This window comes from Zootoca vivipara, chromosome 1 (genome assembly GCF_965207765.1).
Source record: "Zootoca vivipara chromosome 1, rZooViv2.hap1.1, whole genome shotgun sequence".
Taxonomy (NCBI): domain Eukaryota; kingdom Metazoa; phylum Chordata; class Lepidosauria; order Squamata; family Lacertidae; genus Zootoca; species Zootoca vivipara.
Window position 1 is genome coordinate 96509488 of NC_142582.1, and position 23920 is coordinate 96533407.

At 40.8% G+C, this 23920-nt stretch overlaps 1 protein-coding gene across 3 annotated transcripts in view; it reads right to left on the minus strand.

Moving 5' to 3' along the window:
* Positions 1-15941: 15941 nt before the first annotated feature.
* Positions 15942-23920, minus strand: part of CDIN1 (CDAN1 interacting nuclease 1) — a 120569-nt gene continuing 112590 nt past the window's right edge. For all 3 annotated transcript variants that reach the window (XM_035110485.3, XM_035110456.3, XM_088671281.1), the window contains one exon: positions 15942-16846. In XM_035110485.3, the coding sequence (XP_034966376.3) occupies positions 16732-16846 (115 nt within the window). In that variant the 3' untranslated portion in view covers positions 15942-16731. The remainder of the gene's footprint in view (positions 16847-23920) is intronic.

The following is a 23920-nucleotide window of genomic DNA, read 5'->3' on the forward strand; positions in this document are numbered from 1 at the left end:
TCTTTCTTCAGTGTCTGCCTGCCATGCTTGGTTGCCTGTCCTTCCTCCCCTGCCCCTTTGGCAAGCCTTACTTATACATACGGTATGTTCACTTGTAATGGATGCGAAAGCATAATTTCCCCTATCCCTTCTCGGTATTTTGATAATTTCACGCAACCATTTCCATTCAGTTCCTTCCTCACCTGCCCGGCGTGGCTGACCCAAAGGTGTGTGTGTGTGCTCTTCAAAAAGATCAAAACTTTTTTTTAAAAGGAGTACCTTAAAAGAGGGACGCGGGTGGCACTGTGGGTTAAACTACTGAGACTAGGGCTTGCCAATCAGAAGGTTGGCAGTTCAAATCCCCGTGACGGGGTGAGCTCCCGTTGCTCGGTCCCTGCTCCTGCCAACCTAGCAGTTCAAAAGCACGTCAAAGTGCAAGTAGATAAATAGGTACCGCTACAGCGGGAACGTAAACGGTGTTTCCGTGCGCTGCTCTGGTTCGCCAGAAGTGGCTTAGTCATGCTGGCCACATGGCCCGGAAGCTGTACGCCTACTCCTTCGGCCAGTAAAGCGAGATGAGCGCTGCAACCCCAGAGTCATCCATGACTGGACCTAATGGTCAGGGGTCCCTTTACCTTTACCTTAAAAGAAGCAAAAACAATATAGGTTAGCCAGGATGAATCTGGGATGCAAGAGGGATGCAAGAGGTCAAAAGGTGGGTCCAATAGATGGTTGTGATGACAATGACAATGAGATGACTGGCATTTTTATGCTGCTTTTCTGCCAAAAAAGACAGATTACTGATATCAGTGGGAAGACAATCACTAGCCTCAGGTTTACAATCTAAGAGACATGAAACAAAGGGGGGGGGAGAATATCGGGGGGGGGGAACAAGCTCAGACACTTAGTGAACAGAAGCAAAGGAATATTTTTCAGAGGATCAAAAAAATTGTGCTTTTTCAGCAGAGCTACTGGAGAGGCCCTTCAGTCTCCTCTCTCCTCTCACAAGCTGCTGTAGACGACAACTTAGGAAGGAGCCTAATGTACTTTCTCCCTTAAGCAGATCTGATGCAGCAGCTAAAAAAGCCAATGCAATTCTGGGCTGCATCAATAGGAGTATAGCATCTAGATCAAGGGAAGTAATAGTACCACTGTATTCTGCTCTGGTCAGACCTCACCTGGAATACTGTGTCCAGTTCTGGGCACCACAGTTCAAGAAGGATACTGACAAGCTGGAACGTGTCCAGAAGAGGGCAACCAAAATGGTCAAAGGCCTGGAAACGATGCCTTATGAGGAACGGCTTAGGGAGCTGGGTATGTTTAGCTTGGAGAAGAGAAGGTTAAGGGGTGATATGATAGCCATGTTCAAATATATAAAAGGATGTCATATAGAGGAGGGAGAAAGGTTGTTTTTCTGCTGCTCCAGAGAAGCGGATACGGAGCAATGGATTCAAACTACAAGAAAGAAGATTCCACCTAAACATTAGGAAGAACTTCCTGACAGTAAGAGCTGTTCGGCAGTGGAATTTGCTACCAAGGAGTGTGGTGGAGTCTCCTTCTTTGGAGGTCTTTAAGCAGAGGCTTGACAGGCATATGTCAAGAATGCTTTGATGGTGTTTCCTGCTCGGCAGGGGGTTGGACTGGATGGCTCTTGTGGTCTCTTCCAACTCTATGATTCTATGATGCAGTGCCATCATTGCCTGTCCTGATGTTTTCCCATGAGTGTTCCTTCTTCTCATCCCAACCACTAAACTCCAAATCCTGAACCTGAAGAGATGCCAGCTATCTAAGCAGAAGGGGGCCAGGCTGTGGGTCAGGCTTTCCTAGAATTACTTAAGTTGTTTTTATGTGGCTGCTGCTTTAGTGGGATCAGAGACGAGGACCTGAACGGACAGAGAGCAGGCACGGATGTTTCCTGGGTGTTGAGATTTGACTCTCCCCCACCAACTTTTGATGGTTGTAAAATCCTAGCCCTCAAAATCCCCAGTTTTCCCAGAAACAGTTCTGGGAAAGTTGCTAAGATACTACCGATATCTTGCGTTTAAGCCAAGCTAGTACTGTTTACGAGCTCATTCAGAATGTGAGAGTTTGAATCACAGCAAGGTATACATTGTTCTCTCTCTCTCTCTCTCTCTCTCTCTCTCTCTCTCTCTCTCTCTCTCTCTCCAGCCTCCCATCTAAACTTTCCTTATTCTTCATCCCACCTCTTCTGACCACAATGTCCACTGCCCTAGTTGATTTGTTCTGGAATTAAACCAACGAATACGAGATTCTAATAAGGGATCACTAGAAAACCAAGCCAAATGTTGACATTAAAACACTTGTGATCTCTTGAAGCATGTCACGAGGTTCATTATTATGGGTCTTTATAGCATATAATAAATATTTATCTCTTCTGAAACTGTTACAGACACCTTTTAAATTTTTCATTTATGAAGATCTAATGAACACTTAATGTTTTTAACAAATGGCTGATCAATTGTTATATTATTAGAGAGTCCGAAAGATCAGGGGACTGCTTATAACTATATTTTATAACCATATATTGATGAGTTTATAACCATAATACAGTGCTTATATGCACCTATTAATCACAATGCCTCAAGGGACCACCTTCCCTGCCCAGGCTGTACTGATATACAACACCACTCCACAGGTATGAGTTGGCTAAGCGGGAGGAACAACGTGGCTCAGAAGCTAAGTCAGCACCTTTCATCTCTTTCAGAAGTCTTCAAGACAAGCAACCCTATTATGTAAAGTAATAGAAAGATTAGACCCTAAGGGTACAGTCCAGAGAAATTTAGGCCCACTCAAATCCCGCTAATTCCAACAGGACTTAAGTGTGCCTAATGTTCACTTGATTGTGCTGTAAGACTGCAATCTAAAACCGATTAAGACACAGTGCACAGACTCCAGCTCATTTAGCACCATTGATTCCATGTGACCATTGACTTCAGTGGGATTAAATTAGTCTAAATCCAAATGTTCCAATTTTCCTGGTTTGCGGATAGAGTTGCCAAGCTCAAATTATTCAGCCAATGATTCTAGGAGAGTCCCACAGCAGGGGACTTAAAGATTTAAGATACTAATGATAATTGAAATGTTATGCTCATCTGTATGGCCGCTTCTCAAGTTGTTCTTTCATTGCCTTGAGTCTAACATAGCAACATGGGAAGTGTCCCAAAGGAAGCATTTTCATGGGATTCCACCCCAGAAGGCATTTTTAGGGATTCCACAATGCGATGAGAATTCCGCCATGATTTCTGTCTGTTGTATACATGGATGAGGAACCAGCAGAGATCATTCCTGTCTAGCAGAAGCCTCTGGAGCATCTGACTGACAGCCCCCGTTCTTATTCCCAATTGTAGCTGGCATTCCTCTGGCCAGCATAGTTCTTGTGATGTGCTCAGATACATATTGTTGTGCACATACCTTAGGGCAATCTGACTTGTAGGACCTCATCGTATCAAAGTGATTTCCAGTGCTCTTTCTCTTCATTGATAACATTTGCTAAAATGTCACAAAGACTCTGTGAGCTAACCCTGTGAAGAATTGACATCAAAAATTCCCTGAGATTGAATCATTTGTTTTCTAAAGCCACTACAGGCAACTCCCAATTTACGCAGGGGTTATGTTCCAAGGTACTGCGCATGTAAGTGAAATTGCGTATATTTAAAACACCATTGAAAAAGCCTGCAAACACCCCATTATGCCCCCCACCCTGCCCTTGTTTGGGGGGTCACTTCCAGATTCAACGTGGTAGGTGCATGGTCAAACACATATTGGATGTGCCTGAAACGGTCGCTGCCTGTACATAGTTTGTTCCAAGAGACATATAACTGTGTTCTGAAGTGTTTGAAAAAAAACATTTACGTTGAGATATTTCACAGAGTTGGATGGGAGGCTAGCCTTGAATAACCAAAGTGTCTTTTTTAAATAGCCCCAACAAAAACAGTGGGGATACTGCAGAATAAACAACTTAGGATCTTAACGTCAATAAAATTAGTTTTAGAAGTCAAAGACCAGCTTGCTTGTAGAATTCTTGCCTCCTGCCCTCTGCTGGTGTTTTCAGACAATTCACAGAAACAACTCCATGCTACTCCTGAACAACTTCTTAGACACAGAACACCTGCTCTGAGACAAATCCCCAGGCTGCTGCTCTTTTCTGCCTATATATATATATATATATATGCATGCATAAACACAATTAACAAGGGCTGGAAAGGCAGATGGGAGATTGGCTTTGTTATAATCATCAGGGAGGGGGGCCTTCCATTTTATTTCTTTGATCTTCCCCACTTTTCAAGCGTCACTTCTCCACAGGCTAGGTATACAGCCTTGTCATATGTCTTTGCAGTGTCTCATAGGAATAGGGTTGTTATGCTTTCTACCCTTAACACTATTAGTATGGAATATTAAATATTCCATACAATTGCAGTCTACAAGTAGGCAAGGAATGAAACACAGGAAACAAATCATGTGCCAGCCTTCTAGTAGAGAGAGGGTTACAAAATGATGCCACGAAAGCCATCAGGTCATTAGAAACCATGCAGAGTTTCCAACGTGAGCTTTAACAGACTTAAAATAGCACCAAGAAGGCATTTTCTTTGGTTGATTAGCCAAACTAATCACTCACAGTTCTAATCTTATTGAAGTTTGTGTGATTTGCATTTTTTGCTTAATGATTTTGGTATATAACCCAGGATTTATGTTAATGGCAGGGACCTGCACCACGCAAATCATTATCGCCATTAGAATTTATCTTACGGCATGAACTTGCAGTACTTATCCTGTCACACTTTCATTTTATTAGAAAAGTTTGCAGAGTTAGAAGTCATTTAAAGTCATTTAATTGTTAAATGTTAATTAAAAATGCAATGGGTAATAGATTTTGACTGAGCACAGACGCAGTTCTATTGCTGCCATCAAGCATGTGAACTAAAAATACGATATGATTGGCCAAAGTGTATTCATTTTCCGGGAGAGTAGTAACCAGGCCACAGGCCACTTTCCTCTCAACATTACTCCCTCCTCCCTCTCCATCAGCACAAGGGGCAAAAAGCAAAACTATTTTTCTAGAAGCGGAAGTGCTTTAGCTGCGTTATAATAGGAATAACCTCAGCCAAGGATATTTCTTTGTGAATTAATGACCGACTGGAGTTAATGGTCATTGGCTTCACCTTAGGCCCTCAATTAAACCCTGAACCTCGGTTGGTATCACTTAATTGACTTAGTTTCATTTCATTTCAGCATTTCTAAACAGCCTGCCTGGAATCACCCTGACAGAGTTGCGTGGCCTTTGTAGATGTGGTCTGACATACCCTCCGTCCTCCTGCCTGGACACTTTGTTTTGTTTTGGCATGGTTGCACAATGCCCTGTCCATGCGTCGGTGCAGATAACAGCAGATGACTGAGGCTAAATCTAGCCCAAGAGTGACTAGAAATGGGACTGTAGCAAAGGATGCAACGTAGTCGAAATGAAAGACTTAGGCCCCATTGCTTTGAATAAGAAAAGAAGGCTTACATGGGAGTAAGAGCCATTAAATCTCATGTGGCCTATTTCTGATTAGACATGCATATGATGCACATTTCTCTGTAATGGAGACTCTGGGGTGAGTGGTTGCCAGATCTGAGAATCAATTTTTTTATCTGCTGCAGACAGGATTGCATCCCCTCTGAAAGAAAGAAAGAAAGAAAGTAGTTTGGGGGTGCTCCTGGAATAATACTACTGCCATTAGAGGTTCAAATTACCTCAGTGGTGAGGAGCCCCCATGGCCAGCTTTGGTTGCTAGGCCAACAGTAGCCTTTCTGGAACAGGGACAGCTTGGCCACTGTGTTCCATGCACTGGTGACCTCATGGCATTCTGTGTGGGACAATCCTTGGTCATGATTTGGGAGCTGTAGCTAGTGCAGAATTTGGTGGCTAGGGAGGGTACAGACTGGGGGATCTGGCCACACCTATTACACTGGTCTTCAATGAACTGCACTGTCTACCTATTAGTAATGGAGTTATGTTCAAAGTCTTGTTATTAACATATGAAACAGGGAATCTCAGACCCAGGGGTACAATGCAGCCTTCCAAGCCTGCCCTTCCCTCCCCTTCCTCTTCTGTTCCCTCTTCCCTCCCCTCCCCTTCCTATTGCTTAGATTGGTGACCCTAAAGCAAAAGGTATTTTGTATCAATAGCAATGAGAATTTAAATTACAATTTAAATTTAAACTATGCACTTCATGTCCCTCCAAGCCTTTCTAGCTGGCCCATGGGATTTGGCCACACTTCTCCCAGGTCACACCCCTTACTAGTCTTGCTTCAAACCCTCGTTTAGTACTTTTGCTGGGCTGGAAAGTTTTATTGAACTTGGAATGCCTCTTGCTGACTTGGATGGAGAACATAGAGGGGTGTGTCTGTATGTGTAGAAACCGACCGCTTGCACAAAGGTAAAATTCACATTAACTGCTCCACTCACTTTTGCTTCTGGCTCCTCCTGCCACTTGCATGTGTTGCCAGAAGATTGTCCAGAAGAAAATGTGGCTGTTGGGCTGATAAAGGTTCCCCACACTGGATATAAAATAGGTGTTACCATGGAGAAGGACCACTTCTGTGTTGCTGCTAGTTGGCAGACTGCAAGTTGAGGCCCAGTCAACCAAGTCTCATCCAATGATCCTGATGACTATGTGGGTCAATGTTGGGAAAGGTGTTCTTTGGAACGTTCTCCCTTTGCCATCTGGGAAGCTCTAGCTCTCCATTTGTGGAATGCTCTCCCCAGGGAGGTTCAGCTGACACCTTCACCTTTAGGCGCCAGGCAAAACCTTTCCATTTCAACCAGGCCTTTGGCAGATTGACATCCCATTTAAATGTGTTGTGGGAGGGTGGGTTATTAGTTTGCTTCTGTTCTTATTTTTATTATGTGTTTTGCATATTGTAATTATGTTGTGAACTGCCCTGAGATCTGCAGATGAAGGGTATTTAATTAATTTAATTAATAAGTTATTATTATTATTATTATTATTATTATTATTATTATTATTATCTGTAGCATGTTTTAGACACTGAAAAACAGTATTTTTTGACGATTGATCTCTGGATCTCTGGATAGTACTGCTTGTTATTTGTATAATTTTATAGCCTGAGTATATATATCTTTAAATTCCGGTTTTTACATTTGCAATTGTAAATACGAGTATTTATTAAATAATTAGATTTGTTGACTACTTATATAATTTGTATATATGCATTGAACCTGCAGTATGTTCTAGAGTCCTTGACTCCTTGCTGATTTAGAATCCTTGACTCCTAATTGCAAACCACTTTGACATATTCCATATATAGTAAACTGTCCCTCATTTGACTAAGTAAATAAAACACATTAATTTTCTGATACTGTTTTCAAGAGGGTTAAGTACATTGTTAACTCTCTCAAATGACTACCAATGGTGCGTAACAAGTTTAACTTTGGCTCGGTTGCACCCCAAAGGGTGGCCTAAACAGAACTACCCTATCTCATGTTATAAAGCAGGATATGGGATTGCAGTTTGTGATAAATTAACATGCAAAACTCAAACACTTCCAGCAAACACTTATAGGAAATAGATATTATTGCTTATTACAACAGCTCAAGGCTTCAGCCACCAGAGAAAGGAGCTAACTTTCCATAGAATCATAGAGTTGGGAGAGACCACAAGGGCCATCCAGTCCAACCTCCTGCCAAGCAGGAAACACCATCAAAGCATTCCTGACAGATGGCTGTCAAGCCTCTGCTTAAAGACCTCCAAAGAAGGAGACAGCACCACACTCCTTGGCAGCAAGTTCCAAATCTATTTCAGGTCCATTCTATAAATTTCTAGTTTTCAATAAAAATTAATTGATCTCTAGCAGGAACACCCCCCCTCTCCTGGTGGGCCAAATCCATATCTCACCCCCTTCCTGCAGGCCAACTTCGACATGGGTGAGGCTACCCACCTGCCAATCATTGGATGTCATCATGCCACCCAGTGATTGATGGGTGGGTGGTCCCACCCACTTGTGAAAGTTGATCCATAGGGTGGGGAGAGACGACTGCTTTGCCTGCAGGGAAAGTGCTGGTGAAGCAGCACCAAACACCATGTCCTTGCCTCTGCCCTGTTCCAGTACCACAGACAGTTCTGAGTGAGCAACTCACCCAAACAAAGGCTAAAGGTCAAATGCCTTTTCAACCTCTGCCTCCAGTCCACCTCTCCTAGCGTCCTCCTCTCATTAGTGAGAACTGCAGTCCTTAAAGGACCAAGCCTCTGGTCTGTTGATGGGCAGGTCTATGCTACCCGAGCTCTTGTGTCCTTGCACTGCTGGAATCACAATGTAGGCTGGGAGGCACACCTGAGGCTCAGAGGAAGGTACTTGAGAAACCTGAGTGCGGTGGGATCTGGTCCAAGGTGCCTCTGATGTAGTAGCCCTCTGGTCACTAGGCTCAGAATATGGTTCCTTAGCTAGTGACTCTGCAGCTTCTGGAATCTTGATCACTGCTTGATTCTGGAGCCATGCCACCTCCAGTCACTGAGAACTGAGTGTGTGTATTTTTGCATAGTGTTGCCCCCGATCTGCATTGGTTTGCTATGATAGAGTGTTGTTTGAGAAATGGTTGCTTACAGTTGTTTTATTAAATATCAAGCAGCTGCATTCGCTGTATTCTTTTCCGCAACTGCGGAAAAACATTCTTGTTTAAAGAAGCCTACCCAGGTGCTTAGAAAGCTGATGTGACTTTCAACCCGATTTAATACTTTAACTTTTTGGATGTTTTAAATGGTTGCAATTTCTTCTTGATAATTTTCTTGTTTTATCTTTTTGTAAACAACTTTGAGGTTTTCCCCCCTACAACCAAGCAGTCTATAATTTTAATGAAATAAATAAATTAAACACAATAAACTAATGCCTATTACATTCTTATTATGTTGCAATTAACATTATTTTCCCTCCCATTTTTCCATCAACTTACCGGTAATAGCCTCATTTGAATGTAAAGCATGATTTGGCTTTGCAAAAATGCTTGCACACTCCACAGTCTCAATCTTTTCTCCTTCAGTACAGCCAAACTGGGAGAGGAGAGGGGAGATAGAAGTATGTGAGTCCGAGCTTCACACAGTCTCGTTCCTGTAAGAGTAAACACGGATCAGCACTTCTAGTGTGATGATTGCCTTAAGACAGGAGTCTTAATGAGTGTCTTTAAAAGCATCAGCTGGTATAAGTTCCCCATAGGCCTCAAATAAATCTGCCCAGATCATGTATTTCCAAATGTAGGGCATACCTTTCAATATTGTCAGGATTGCACAAAAAATTATTGGACCAAACTGAAACAGTTAAGGCTTCAAAATGAGTCTCCACCCCCTGTAATATGGAAAAGTTTAGAGGGCACTTTTGAATCTCTTTGATCAAGCTTTGAAATAATTTTACTGGATTACCATTGTACTAAAAGCATAATTTATAGTAGCTGACCTAAGCTGCTCTTTGTATAAAAGCCATATATTAAACAATGGCAGGAAAGCAAAAAATGCAACAGGAACCGAATCTGCTCTGTTTATTATTTAGCTCATAATTGCATCTTCCTTATTTAATCTTTTGAATTCTGGCATGGTCTTAATAATAAGGGTTCAAATAATGTTTACTATACACAGGAGGGAAAGCCTTGAGTAATACACCCTGTGCCTCCAAACTTTGTGTAGCATGTGACCTTTCCTTAACCCAAGAAGGCCTGTTTTATAAAGATCGTACTAGATAGCTCCCCTATAAAGCGTAGATTTGCTGCCAAGCACCACTCACTCTTAGCCATCTCAGTTAACATTTCTGCATACCATTTTTTTTTTGTTCTTTCCCCACAGCAGTTCCAAAAAGCCAAGGCTGGCACAAGCCTACCCACCGGCTACTTCTGAGCAAGTTAACTGGAATGAGAATCTACAGTGTAGATGATTGCATTTACAGCAGGTATCTTCAACCCACTTTTAACCCAAAAATGTATTTGGGGATGCATTTCGAATATTTTTTTTTAACCATATATTTGCATGGAGGTAGTGCTCCTGTTGTGACCCACTTTGAATCAGGCTGTGACCCACTAGTGGCTCCCTACCTACAGGCAGAAGACCAGTGATTTGCAGGATAGCTCTCTGCCCTTAGCAATATGGATCAAGCTAACCCATTCTGGAGCCTAATTTCAAAACACAAGAATACAGACAAGGGCCTACAGCTCTCCTAAGCATGTTGCTCTACCCAGTACAATGGGTGCCGGTGACACATTTTTTGTCAGGGTGATGGAAGGGCATCACGGGAGAGAAACTAGAAACTTGCTGCCAAAGATTTGACTGATTAGTTCAAATTGTTATGTGAAATTTAGCTGCTACATGTTTCCAACAGAAAGGCATTGCCTTTAGTTAGGGTTGCCAGATCAGATGCCTGCAGTAGGTTTATTGCCACAACTGAGAGAATCCTCCTGTCACAGTATATAGTCTCAAGTTCACAACCCTTTTCTTCCCTGGGCTCTTTGGTTCATAATTTTCAGCAGTGCTCCCCCCCCCCAAAAAAATGTTTAAGGGTACTCTCATTTTGACTCAAGAAAAATCACCATTTTATAGTTCAAATCAGGAAAAATAAATACAGTGGTACCTCTGGTTACGAACTTAATTCGTTCCGGAGGTCCGTTCTTAACCTGAAACTGTTCTTAACTTGAGGTATCACTTTAGCTAATCGGGCCTCCCGCTGCCACCGTGCTGCTGGCATGCGATTTCTGTTCTCATCCTGAGGTAAAGTTCTTAACCCGAGGTACTACTTCCAGGTTAGCGGAGTCTGTAATTCGAAGTGTTTGTGACCCAAGGTACTGTACAGTGACTGAATGGACAAAAGTACAAAGATTCACAAAAAAGTTTAGGGGTTGCATACCCCGGCATCCCCCCAGAAAAAAGCACTGGTTCTCAGCCATCCAAACCTTTTTGGCCCGTGTACTTAATTTCTCCAAACAATGCACATCATTTACAGGCATAAGATGCTACAGCCAGTGCTCCCCCCCCCAAAAAAAATGTTTAGGGGTACTCTCATTTTCCTACTCATATTGAAATACTGGCCCTCAATGAGACCAAACTTAGATTCACAAAATGTTTCGGGGAATGCGGACCCCTGCGCCCCCCCCAGAAAAAAAGCACTGGTCATGTCTCCTCTAGCCTCATCTTAGGCGATAAAAGAGGAAGATAACAACTAGAACAATTGCTGGGAAAAGATCGGGACTACTGTATAATGGATTATAATGATAAGATTTTGAAATATGGAGTAGGATGGCAGTGAGTATCGTTACTCAGAATCTCAAGATTTTGAAGCATGGGGAGTCATTTTTTTTAATAATTTGGCATAATATTTGGTTTAATTGATATGTACTGTATTTGTATAATTTGAAATAATTGTTAAGATATAATTGGTTTGTAATTGGAAAATTTAATAAAATGTTTTTTTTGTTAAAAAAAAGCATTCTAGGCTGAACCATGGGCCTCTGTTGAACAGATATGTAGGAGATTTGGCTGTTGCATCACAAAGACTCTTATATGTGTGGTAGAATTTGTCCCAGGAAGACAAGTGTTGTAAGTTAATGCACAAAGAATAAACTATGGGGAAGTGAATAAACAACATTGGCTTAATATGATTCAGAGTGAACCATTCAGTTTGGTGATCCCCAAACCAGTGTTTTCATGTGTGTTGAGAGCTTGCAAATGTAGCCTCTCAGAAATGCTACTACATTCACCTCTATGGTGGAGACTATAATATCTGCACATTGTCTAGTGTGTACGGGGTTTCTTCCCATTTAGGTCAATGGGGTAGGTCAATCTTCTGGAGCTCGTATGGATTCCTGCATCAATCAATATGTATCCAAAATAAAGAACATCCTGGAGCTCTTCCTTCACACTCTCTATCTTCTAGCATCCTTTGCACATTTATTTTTGGCATTCATTCATTGACATAAGTAAAAGAATGAATAGATTTTAATCCTTTCCTTTGGCTTCCAGAATAGCAGTAGGGCAACTCCCAGCATCATTTTGCTAACAGTCAGCACAGATGGAGGAGGGCTGGTCTTGCAATTTTGATTATCTTCTCGGAATCCCAAAAGCTGACACTGATTCAAGATTTTCATTCTTCCTATTTATTAAAATCATTTATAAACCACATTTAAATGAAAAATTACCTAGGAGGTGTAAAACACAACACCATCAACTGGGAGATGTGTGTGCATAACTATAGCTTTATATTCTGCAAACTTCTGGATGAGCAGAAAAAGAGACAGGGCCACAAAATGATGCATGTACATTCCCAACCATCTACCTCATCAATGGGAAAAAAATACAACTACAGTCAAACCTTGGATCCCAAACGCCTACATTTTGGAATGTTTTGGGCTCCCAAACGCCGAAAACCCAGAAGTAAATGCTCCAGTTTTCGAATGTTTTTTGGAAGCCGAATGTTCGACACAACTTCTGCTTGAGTGCAGGAAGTTCCTGCAAACAATTGGAAGCCACGCCTTGGTTGTTGAACATTTCGGAAGCCAAACGGGCTTCCGGAATGGATTACGTTCGACAACCGAGGTTTGACTGTACAGCAGCCACATAAGGTATTTGAACCTCTCCTCTGTTCAGAATGAATGGGAAGGTGGGTGTCCAATTCTGGCACCCAATGAAATGTGGGCATTTTTATGGGTGTGTGTTCACTGCAGGAGAGGCTGAGCGTGTCAAACAGTGACACAACAGGAGGAGCAAATAAACTCTCATGCATTGTGGATTCCTAAGGGAATGTCTACTGAGAACTTTTGCAGCTGCCATTGGAGGTACTGGTGGGCACGCTGCCACTTGCGGGTGCAACACTGGTGACTCCTGTGTAATTAGGGTGTTTGGTTTTGACTAGGGAGCCCTGCATTCAAATTGCAGAGGATCCCTACTCAGACACAAGGCTTGCTTGGTGAGTCGAAGGTTTCTCCCCACTCTTACCAGTTTGTTGAGAGAAAACTTCATTATGCCACTGAGAATTCTGAGTCTTAATCTGAACCGAAGAAGTCCCTCATCATCACTATATCCCCCCCCTCTACTTAATTTTAACTCCACTTCCCTCTCCATTTTAGGAAGATCTCCCACTCCCAAGAGTAACAGAAAGGTAATTAGCTGAGCCTCTGGCAACTGAGAATGAGCCCATGTGTGTCCATGTCTCATTATTGATGAACCAAAGATTTTCCTTTTATCTCCATATTGAACTCATTGCACACAAATGCAGCAGTTTCTATGGCTTGGGGAAAGGCCTTTTTACAGTGTTTGTAAGAGCAGATGCTTGGTAAGTCTATATATGCCAGTGAGAACATCATTCAGTTTTATGCCCACTTCTGTTTTCTTGCTTGGCATAATTCATTAGCACATTCTGCAGAATACTCTCTCCATAAAACTGGATTTGGCTGTAATGTTAAGGTTCTAATGACTATAGCATTGTAAAAAAAATGCAATAGGTTTTTTTGTTTTTGTTTTAAAAAACCCACTTATAATTGATGTGTATATTTGATAAGGAAAAATACACATACATTATTAATTTGCAATAGAGCACCATTTTTAATTTATCAGTTTTTAAAATAATTTTGCTGATGGTAAGCCTATGGAAGGAGAATTAGCGCAGTTCGACAGCGAGTCTTTATGACTTGCTTCATGCTATTTTTAAAATGATTATATGGGCTCATTTCTAAATAAAGTCAAAAACTTTGATTGAAGACACCAATATAGCCTGCCAACCTGTTATGTAACAACGTTATGGAGGGGTATAAATACTAAGATACAAGCACCTCGTTTATTTATCTTTCCTTAACATAATTTAATGTAAAATTCAAACAAAACAAAGATTAGATGGGGCTTGAGCAGGATTTTCAACATCTGTGCAGATAAATTTAATTTATTCCAAAGAGAGGGAGAGAGAGAACTACTAAGCCATCTTATAAAGGCTGTTGTTGCAGATTACTTCACACAACAGAATGCAGCTGTACCACCTCAAGCAAATCCAGTTTTACCCTTAAACCCCACACCCCACCTCATTTAGACAACCCCCATCTTAAGTTCTGCAAGGGAATAATGCTGGAATACTATTTTATTTTCACCTTTTGAACAAGTTTTATGTACACCAGGCAATAACACCCTGAATATTACTTCTGTGTAGCACCAATAAGTTACACACTACAGATTTCTTCTGCCATCTTTTATGTGCAAGCAAACCTACAAGCTTGTTGCAGTATGTTAAACATAAATGAGTTACACTGCTTGAAATAAGGTCTTGCTGAAAGTTTAATATTTCAAAGAAACATACCTCAAAAACTACAGGGTCCTCTGCAAAATAGGCAAGCTATGGTCTACTCTAGGAAAAACTCTGAGATACTTCTGCTGGAAATGGATGATGGAGGGGGCCGGAGGAAACAATGTTATTTCTTTTAATACAATGAGATTTTCCTATTTTCATTTTAAAGAGCAGCAAAACTGAGCGAACTCTGGGGAAAAGGTAACTTCAGGATTTGCTCTGCCCTTTTGGCCAAGATGTCTCACAAGCTCTGTTCCTGGATCTGATCAGGGTGTGTGCGTGAAGTATTTCAGGGGAAGGATTGCTCTTATAAAGGGAAAGGCAGCCAGTGTGGGAGATTGCAGTCAAACATAACTATGCATGGCTGCTAGTTGGTGCATTAAGGGGTTAAGGATCATAGAGTTATATTGCTAGATAGACTCAGTTTGATCATACCCCCTCTCCTCTGGAAAGGAAGTGAAGCTTCTTTCCTCTTCCTTTATCTCTCTATCTCTTCATCATGTAATCAACCCGGATGGACATGCTTAAGCTAGCTCTACGCTTAGAATGCATAACCGAAGTTGTCCTGCTGTATTTTCTATTCAAGAGTGTTCTGCCTGCATTATCATTGCTGCTGCATGGAACAATGCATGGCTGATACCTTGAACCTGCAAGTAAAGCATTTTAAACTTACTTCTGTGTGTGGCCTGCTCATAGCAAGAGGCGTAGAAAGAGGTTAGCTGCTGCGTGCAATTGAACTGGTTAAAAAGTTTTAGCAACCTATATTCCTAACACTATATCACTGCTTAACTTTTGTGAGTTTAATCTCTGCTACTGGGGCTCTGCCTCTGCAGGAGAGTATGCAAAGCCTGGTGTTTTGAATCCAGGCATTTTTGAACCCAGCCATTTTCTTTAGCCCCCCCCCCCCCACCACATGTGGGTCACAGAGATTCATATTCAATTCCCCACAGCCAGAACTGCCACTACCACTGCTGGCTGTAATTGTAAGAACTTGTGCTGGAGCTTGCATTTTCCGCCTCCCTATCATTCCTTTTTTCTTGTGTGTTATGTCTTTTTAGTTTGTGAGTCTGAGGACAGAGTGTGTTTTAGGAATGATTTTTGTAAGATGCTCTGAGATCTTTTTTGCTTAAGGGGAAGGTATAATTGTGGTTAACAAATAAATGAATGTGTAAGCAGAATGTTGTCTTTCCTTGCTGAGATTAGTATATAAAGATATGAGAATGTTAATGACTGGCAGAAAATATATACAGTAATATGAATGTGGGTAGGACCAGTTTCTGAAGCAATGGAAACAGGCTTATAATAGCTTATCAAAAGAGTATAAAAAGCAGTGATAATTATATTTCTTCCATTTCCTTCTGCCATGAAAGTGGAATATCCATGATCGGCTTTGAGTACTTGTTGGATGATGCAAATAGGCTATGGGAGTGCAGAAGGCATCCATTTAGGGTTGCTATAGCTTGAATAGTTTTATATGCTTGTGAGCATGACCATTAGGTATTGAATTCATATCCAAGGGTAATGTATCAGGTACATAGCTCTGATTCTCAGTCATCTCCACAGCATGTCCAAATAAAATCTTTGCCTTCTTACTGTTACCGAAAATATCTTTCTAACACAGATTTCCAGGCTAAGACTCAAGCTCTAACAATGCCCACTTTATTCCAAAATATTAAAATGCCCATTACAACTTAATATATACTATAAATATTTCTGGACTTTTAATTTCAGGATCGGACAAATGAAACATTTTTTTGTAAGAGAGAATAGCATTTCTACAATTATGCTATGGCTTTTAACAGCATGAAATGAGATAAATACCAGTAATTAAAATTTACATTAAAAGGGTCAACTGTCTGGCTTTGTGCCCAGAAACCCTGGAAGTTCAGAGTTAAAAGAATACATTGCCAGATGACTCGCTTCCCTAACCTATACGAGCTTGTAGTAGCTTAGCACAACGTGACCATTTAAGAACGGAATACTTAAGTTTGTGTTAGCTAGGTTTTTAACATTTAACCAGAAAAGAGGCTTGTGTGACAGAAGACATTTTTTAAAGTGACTTCATAACTGGGAGGAAAAACTGAAAGCCACACCTTTCAGCCTCCACATTTCTTCTTTTGTTCAAAGTGCAAGGAGAAGCCATCCGGAAGGAAGAAAGATTACGGCTATCTATAAACTGTTTGACAGAGACAGAAATGCTGATAATGTTTGGGCTGTGTCTGTATTTTTTGGCTGCTCGCATCAGCAGAGGGTTGAAGTAAAGCAGAAACTCTTGATGTGTTTGTCTAAAGTAGTAGTAGTGTGATCCTGGGCTGGAAGAGTTCACCTGAAGTTCAGGGCAGATGTTGCCAGTAGTTTATACTGCAGGAAAGTAAAATTGCTTCCGGATTCGCCTTTTCCTCTAATTTTTTTCTTCCACCCCCATGGAAAGTCTCAAAGAGTAACTATGTCTGTAGGGAAGCAGTCTTTGAGCAAGATACCACGGTTGCGATGACAGTCCAACTCTTCGATAAAGCCATACCAATAGATAACTAGTCCGGGACCAAATCTAGGGTAAAAAAACAAAAGACCAGACATAAATAATGAATAATCACACCAACGAGAAGAGCATAAAAACATGTGAAGCTGTGAACTGTTAATAACTCTGGGAAACACGTCATGAAAAACGAGCACAGCGCTTTACAGATAAAGCACATTTAAATGAAAGGCTGTGTTTAATCTTTCAAAGGATCTCCAAAGATTCTTACTGGACAAACAAATATTATTTGTTATTTCCTTGCATATTAGTTAATAATCAATAAGAATCTTTGGCTGAACACTGCATGGTTTTTACAGGAGGCTCTTTATTATTTTGCTTGCCACATGTTCCAGACCTGATATTTCAGGATTAAGAAAAAGGAAGAGTGTGAAGAAGAATTCATAGAGGAGCAAAGACTTCAGTATTGTACAATGCTTACTATTATTTGTAATAAAATCTCTACAATGAGGAATTGCACAAGAAACTATCAATGCAAAAACACAGTTCATCACAGTTTTTTTTTAAATTCTAAAACTCTCCTGATTGTGCCTTAGAAATTCCTCAGATATTACTAAGGCTGACTGATCCCCACTAGGCAATCTCAGGAAGTAGCCCCATGGCCTATTTTATCCATCAGGAAGTTCAGACCCTCAGGCTGGGTTCATAAAGAAGTAATCACTATCAATCATTGTGTAGTGATATGTTTTGCACATCAGTTTCACGTTTTTCCTACTGAGAGCACTTAATTAAAGGGAAGCACTACTTTTGGTATAGTATTGCAAGAATTTTACAGTGAAATAATAAATTATGAATGTTAGGTTAGTAAAAGGATGTCTAAAAACAGAAAAGCCTTCTATAGTCTAACGTTACACCAGGCTGTACAACACGAGGCCAGAAAGCTCTTCCTTTCTCCCTTTCTGTGATTTATTGTATGGCATAGTGAACTTGCCAAAAACAACAGTACAGGATGAGCTGTTAAGAGACTGTATGTACAAGGTCAGTGGAATGTCATATAATGGTTTGTACACGGGTCTGAATTCACACCAACATGGTAGTCAGCTTTTGTTAAGGGCCTTAATTATAATGGGGATGTCTCAAGAGAGCCATAACAATTTAAAGGTCCGCCAAGTCAATAAAACATATTTAAAAATGTGGGCAGAACCAGGCTGGCTTCGTTGGGATGGTTCTTTCTAACACTACAATGGAAGGACCGTTCCACAGATGTCTAATGAATAATGAACAAAAGCGACAAAACCTAGTGGACTTCTTTTACCATTCTGATTAGACGGAGGACCTTTCTTATATTCAACTGCTTAATTCGGCCATCTGTGGATTTATAACCACTGCCTTCCTATGCTTTCAGAAGCAATTGCTGGGTATAGCATCTTTCACTCTAAAACCTTGGGAGTTTTAGAATGACAGGTGCTATGTAAAGACTAGTGTTGCAGATTTAGCTGTGTTAAATAATTCTTTCGAAATGGTGATCGGCAGTAAAACCAGATTATAGTGGCCTACAATAGATCCTCTCTTGTAACCACAAACCATGGTTTGTGGTTATGTTTCAACTGTCCCACTGAATCAACTGGATTTCTGTATTTTATGCATTAATGTTATTCCTTCAATGCTGGATGGGATGTATCGCATAATACAATGTCTCCATAAATCAAAGGTAGCATATGCGCAACATCCATACAATCTCTATTCCAATTCCTTGTTCAAAAAGACTTAAGTGAAGTACTTAAAACCAAAATTAACTTGTTGGCACATTTAACATTTGGCACTGACTATCAGAAACTCCTGCTGCTAAGCACTAATTTCTCTCTCATTAGCTCGCAGAATCGGAAAATCACAAACAATGCCAGTAGTTAATTATTGCTGCCTTAATTTGAAAAGTCATTTAGCCTTTTTTCCCCTTTGTGTCAACGGGAAGCAGTAAAGAGGTCAAAGATAGAAGCAAGAACCACCCTTTTTAATTTGAGACTCACCACCATTTTTCATAGATGCATAGATGTGATTTGTGAAGAACCCAATTCAGGGCTGCAAATTATAGAGTAAGTGCAGAAACTTATTTATAGATTAATTATACTGTTAAACAAATTGGTGACCAACCTTCCTTTTGTGATCACTTTAAAGAAAGTTAGGCTGAACGGAAAATGTTACAACTATTGCTCACTGTGATAAAATCAGAACATAGGAAGAGCGCTGTTGGAATAGACCAAAGCTCATCTAGAACAGGATTCTGTTCAACCAAATGCCTCTGGGAAGCCCATAGACAAGGCATGAGGACCATGGCGCTCTCTTAAAAAAAGAAAATGTGGAAACAACCCAGGAAAGTCTTTGGAATCCAAATCCAGTGTCAAAACAAGAGACTCCTGTCTAAAAAGAAATGCGTTTCATAGGCCATTATGCTGGAGCGATGTGATTTATTTTGAAAGTCCAAGCATTAATCAGTCAAGAAATCAACAATGTTGGAGAAAGGACCTTTTTCAGACAGTCAAAAATCTCAGTTATTAGACTGTGCAATGTAAAAACCTTTTAGTTTTTACTTGATGCTCCTATTTAAGTGCAAGGAATGGGGGGATTCATCTTGTTCCTAACTCCAGAAAATAAGACCATTTTTCATAATCTGTTTGCAATCTTGTAGCCCATTTCCTAAACCATTTATAAAGCAGGCTATAACACACACACACACGCACACAAACACAACCTTCAAGGCATTGTACAGATTTATGCTTTGTGGTCAGACTTGTCAAACTGGGGACTAAAGACTAGTGGGGTAGAGGGGGACACTAGAGTTTATATAGTTGGTAAAGGAAAATATTGGGTTATACAGTATGTATTGACTATAAATTTATTGAGTAGCTTAATCCACAAGATGCTGTACATACTATTTAAGCTATTTAAAAAATATTCAAGTGCAATTCCCAGAGAGAAATGTTACCTTAAGAGTTACACTGAAATGCAAACAATTAGCTAAAGTATATTAGTCAGGAGACTGGAAAATTTACAGATTGCTGTGGGCAGAAATTCAACCATTATGGAAGCAATCCAGCACATTGATTTAACCAGATATTACAATTATATTGATTGTCTGAGGATGCTTTCATAGAATCATAGAAGTGTAGAGTTGGAAGGGGGCCAATGGGTCATCTAGTCCAACCCCCCTGCAATGCAGAAATCTCAACTAGATCATACATGACAGATGGCCATCCAACCTCTGCTTAAGAACCTCTGAGGAAGGAGAGTCCACAAGCTCTTGTGATAGCCTGTTCCACTGTCAAACAGTTCTCATTACCAGAAAGTTCTTCCTGAATCCATTTGTTCGGGTCCTACCCTCCAGAGCAGGAGAAAACAAGCTTGTTCCATCTTCTGGCCCTTAAGATATTTTAAGTTGGTTATCATACCCCCTTTCTTCACCAGGCTAATCATACCAAGTTGCTTCAACTATTCCTTACAAGGCTTGGTTTCTTTGGATTTATGTTTCCTAAATAACTTTCCCAACATGCCACACAGCAAATTGCTTTGGAAAATGAGGGAACTTTCAAAATCAGTTTATGATACATCTTGGCTGTATTCCATAAATCCAGAATCCTACTGAGAACACCCTTGTATGTTTGCTACATTGGATATGTTAGCAACCATATGTGACCAATCCTGTCTCCTGGATACTTGCAAATATGTGGTTAATGTGTGCATTCATTAATTTTGTGTGTATACATAGAACACTGTGTACAGGTAATTGTGAAATGTTCCTAACAATTGACAGATTTATCTTATATTGTAATGGAAATTATTAGCTGCTGAAGGCAGATGTAACATTAAAAGCACCAAGAGCATAGTCCGTAGCTGTGCTTCAAGCCACTTTTCGCAACTGAATTTTGTGGACCAGCGAATTGAACACTGGTTGAAGCCTGTCAAGTCTTGCCCTTTTGTGCCTACCAACCTGCTTGCCAGGTACTACTGTCTCTGCCTCCATCTGAAGCTCTTGAAAGATTGCAAAATGTCTCGCATTGCAGCCAGGCTCATAGTGTTTTCAAAAACTTTTACGGATTTAGTAGGTTTAAAGAAAGCAACACATAGTTTTCTACACATTATCATATATCTATTGAACACAGTTTAACTCGAATGCACTATTGCTTATGCAAAAAAGAAAGAAAGATGTTTTATTTGTTCGGCAACAATTGGAGCATTAACAGACTGGAGGAATTCTGCTAGTCCTATTTTTTGTTTTGGCTTATATATAACTCAATACAATTGTTTATTTTGTGGACATTAAAACCATCTACTATTTGGGTGGCTATTGGGGATTTTAAAATGTAAACTTAAAACTGTATACTGAGAAAAAATTGACACAACAGTGAATGAAAAATATGGATTCTGTGAAACGCAATTAAAATACATTAATCATATGCACATTGAATAATTCCAAACTAAGAAACTAGCCACCCAACATATAAATGGCATGAACCATCTATGATTGCTTAGGTGGGAGATGATCCTCCTGGGGCTTTTTAAACCCAGTTTCAAATCAGTCCTGGGTGGGGAACATACACTGCTGGGAGGAAGATGGCCCATGATATGCTAATTCTGACAGGAAGAACAAGATAGGGCTCCAATGCACAGATGACCAGACTGGCATTTGAATGTTATTTCAACTTCTTCCACTGCACCTGCCAGCAGCTGACTAGCTTAGGGGATGCAGAGCAGGCCATAGGCCACAGACCTTTGTCCTCTGACTCCTCACCACTGTTTTCAGCAGCCACCTCACTAGCCAGCACCAGCAATTTGTTCAGTCAACTGGAGGCCAATGCATAGGCTCATTAGACCCACTCTTTCCTAAGGTCCTCTCCTGCAAGATACTTGACACCGCTTGTCCCCCCCCCCAACCCCCCTCCAAACTGCTGCCAGTTTGGAAGCTCCTTTCATATCCATCTGCCTTGGGTCTCCATACCCAGCCATGGCAATGCATGATCTTGAATTGCTTTTATCCACATTGTGGTTTAGATGAAGAAACTCGGCATTTAATGAGTCTAAATGGCTTTGGTGCAATAAAAAGGATTTGCCAAGGAATTATAATAGAAGCCCACGTTAATTGTAGCCTCACGTCCTATGCGCTCAGTAATATGGGCTGTACATAATAAAAATCACAGGATGGTTTTCAAGATCCTTAAGCTTACTAATCTTATAAGTGGCGATGGTGAGATAAGGACTAGCTAGAGAGAACTAAGTGCAGATTATGATTTTCCTTACTACTTGCGTAAGAAAAACAGTGCAAAAACCTCACATCAGAGTGAATTCTACCTTTGAAAAGAATTCTGCCAAATGGCTGTTTCATGAGTTGTATGCAAAAATATAATGTTCTCTCTACAAAAGCTCTATCTTCATTCCAAATCTTTCATGCCCATTAACCTATTCTGGAAAGGCTGCAAGTAGGGGGGAAGCCCTCTATTGTCTAATTCCCCCAAGATCCAAACTATTCATCATCATTGAGAAGAATTAGAAGCAAACATTTAGTTAAGCTTGAAACTGACGGACTTAAGAGGAATGCCAGGCTGCAAACTGCCAGGGTGACAGAAAACATGAGGCAAGCTATTGAGAAAGGTTAACTTGAGGTCCAGACAACCAAAGTGCTGGTCAACTCATCTTGCCATTAGGTGATTAATAGTTGTTTATTTTTAGGGCTTGAACTAACAGGCCATCCTGGGGCCAGTGCAAGATGATATCTGAATAATCTCTGGCTGCCTTGTGCCAGAAGAAATCTTTTCTTTTTTCAGCTGTTGATCTGGCTGCAGTTCCTGCCAGAACAGTGAGATGTGCCAAAGACAAAATCTCTCCCACTACATGTGTCATACTGAGGTGTCACACATCCAAAAGGTAACTAGGTGGCTAGGCCTCAAGCAATTAATTCTTTATTGGGAGCCTAGGCCAAAATACTTTTTGCTACAACCTCCTTTTCCTGAGGTCATTCCTTCTTTTAGCCAGAAAAAAGTATTCTACCTGCTGGTCACCTCCATCCCTGCAACTGTTTAGAACAAGGTTTCATAAGCACTTGCCTAATTCATCTGTATATATCTCTTGTTGTAAAGTAATAATTTATTTAATAGTCCAATCTATCTATTGACATTAGGCAGGCATCCATGTTATGTTGTTTTATATACCTCCTGACAACTTTTTCCTTTTTATTTCAGCAAGCCTACCCAGATATATGATTTGGTTGCCTACATTTGTTTTTGACATTTTTTGCTGATTTTATCTGTGTTTTAGCTGATAAAAAACAGATTTGTGGTTTTTATCTACAACTTTACAAAGTACCCCAGAGACTCGGTCCTTGATTAAGCAGTTTATAAAGCTGTTCTAAATAAGTAAATCATAGTTCTATAAAGGCAGAATAGGGGGAAAAAGACGCTTTGTATTACTTTCAAAGTAGAAGGGTAACACTACAAAATAATAATTGAGTGTAAGAATGTCATAATAGCCGGTTGGACCCAGGCAATGGCTCATCTAGCCCAGCATCCTGTTCTCCCAGCGACCAAGCAGATGCCTGTGAGAAGCCCACAAGGAGGATTAGAGCACAAGAGCGTTCTCCTCTTCTGTGGTTTCTTGCAACTGGTACATTACTGCCACCATCTGTAGAGACAGAGCCACCATCTTAGTGAGCAGCAATAGCCTTTGCTTGAGAAACAGGATAAAAATTAGGAGTGGATGACGTGTTGGGGCTGTGCCCCTTACCTGATCTCCCTCTGGCCAAATGGCTGGTGCATAACATGATGGAGATGAAGAGGGGCCAGGTGAACGTGAGATTGTTGCGGTGCTAACATGCCAATAGAGCCAACCTGGTACTTCTGCCTGTGTGTTTGCACTGTACCAAACTCACCGCTTACTTGCCCAATGCCCATCTCCATCTCGGCATGCAGCTGCAATTCAGCTAGGTAACAACCCAGCACAACCCCGCTGCCTGCTACTGCTTACTACTGTAATTGAGCAAAACGCAATCAAGATTACACCAGCATTTTTTGACAGCCAGGTGATTCAAGAGCTAGCTAATAAGAGTTCTTTTTTTGGGGGGGGGCAGGTCTATGCTACCAGACTTGCATCAGCTCCAGT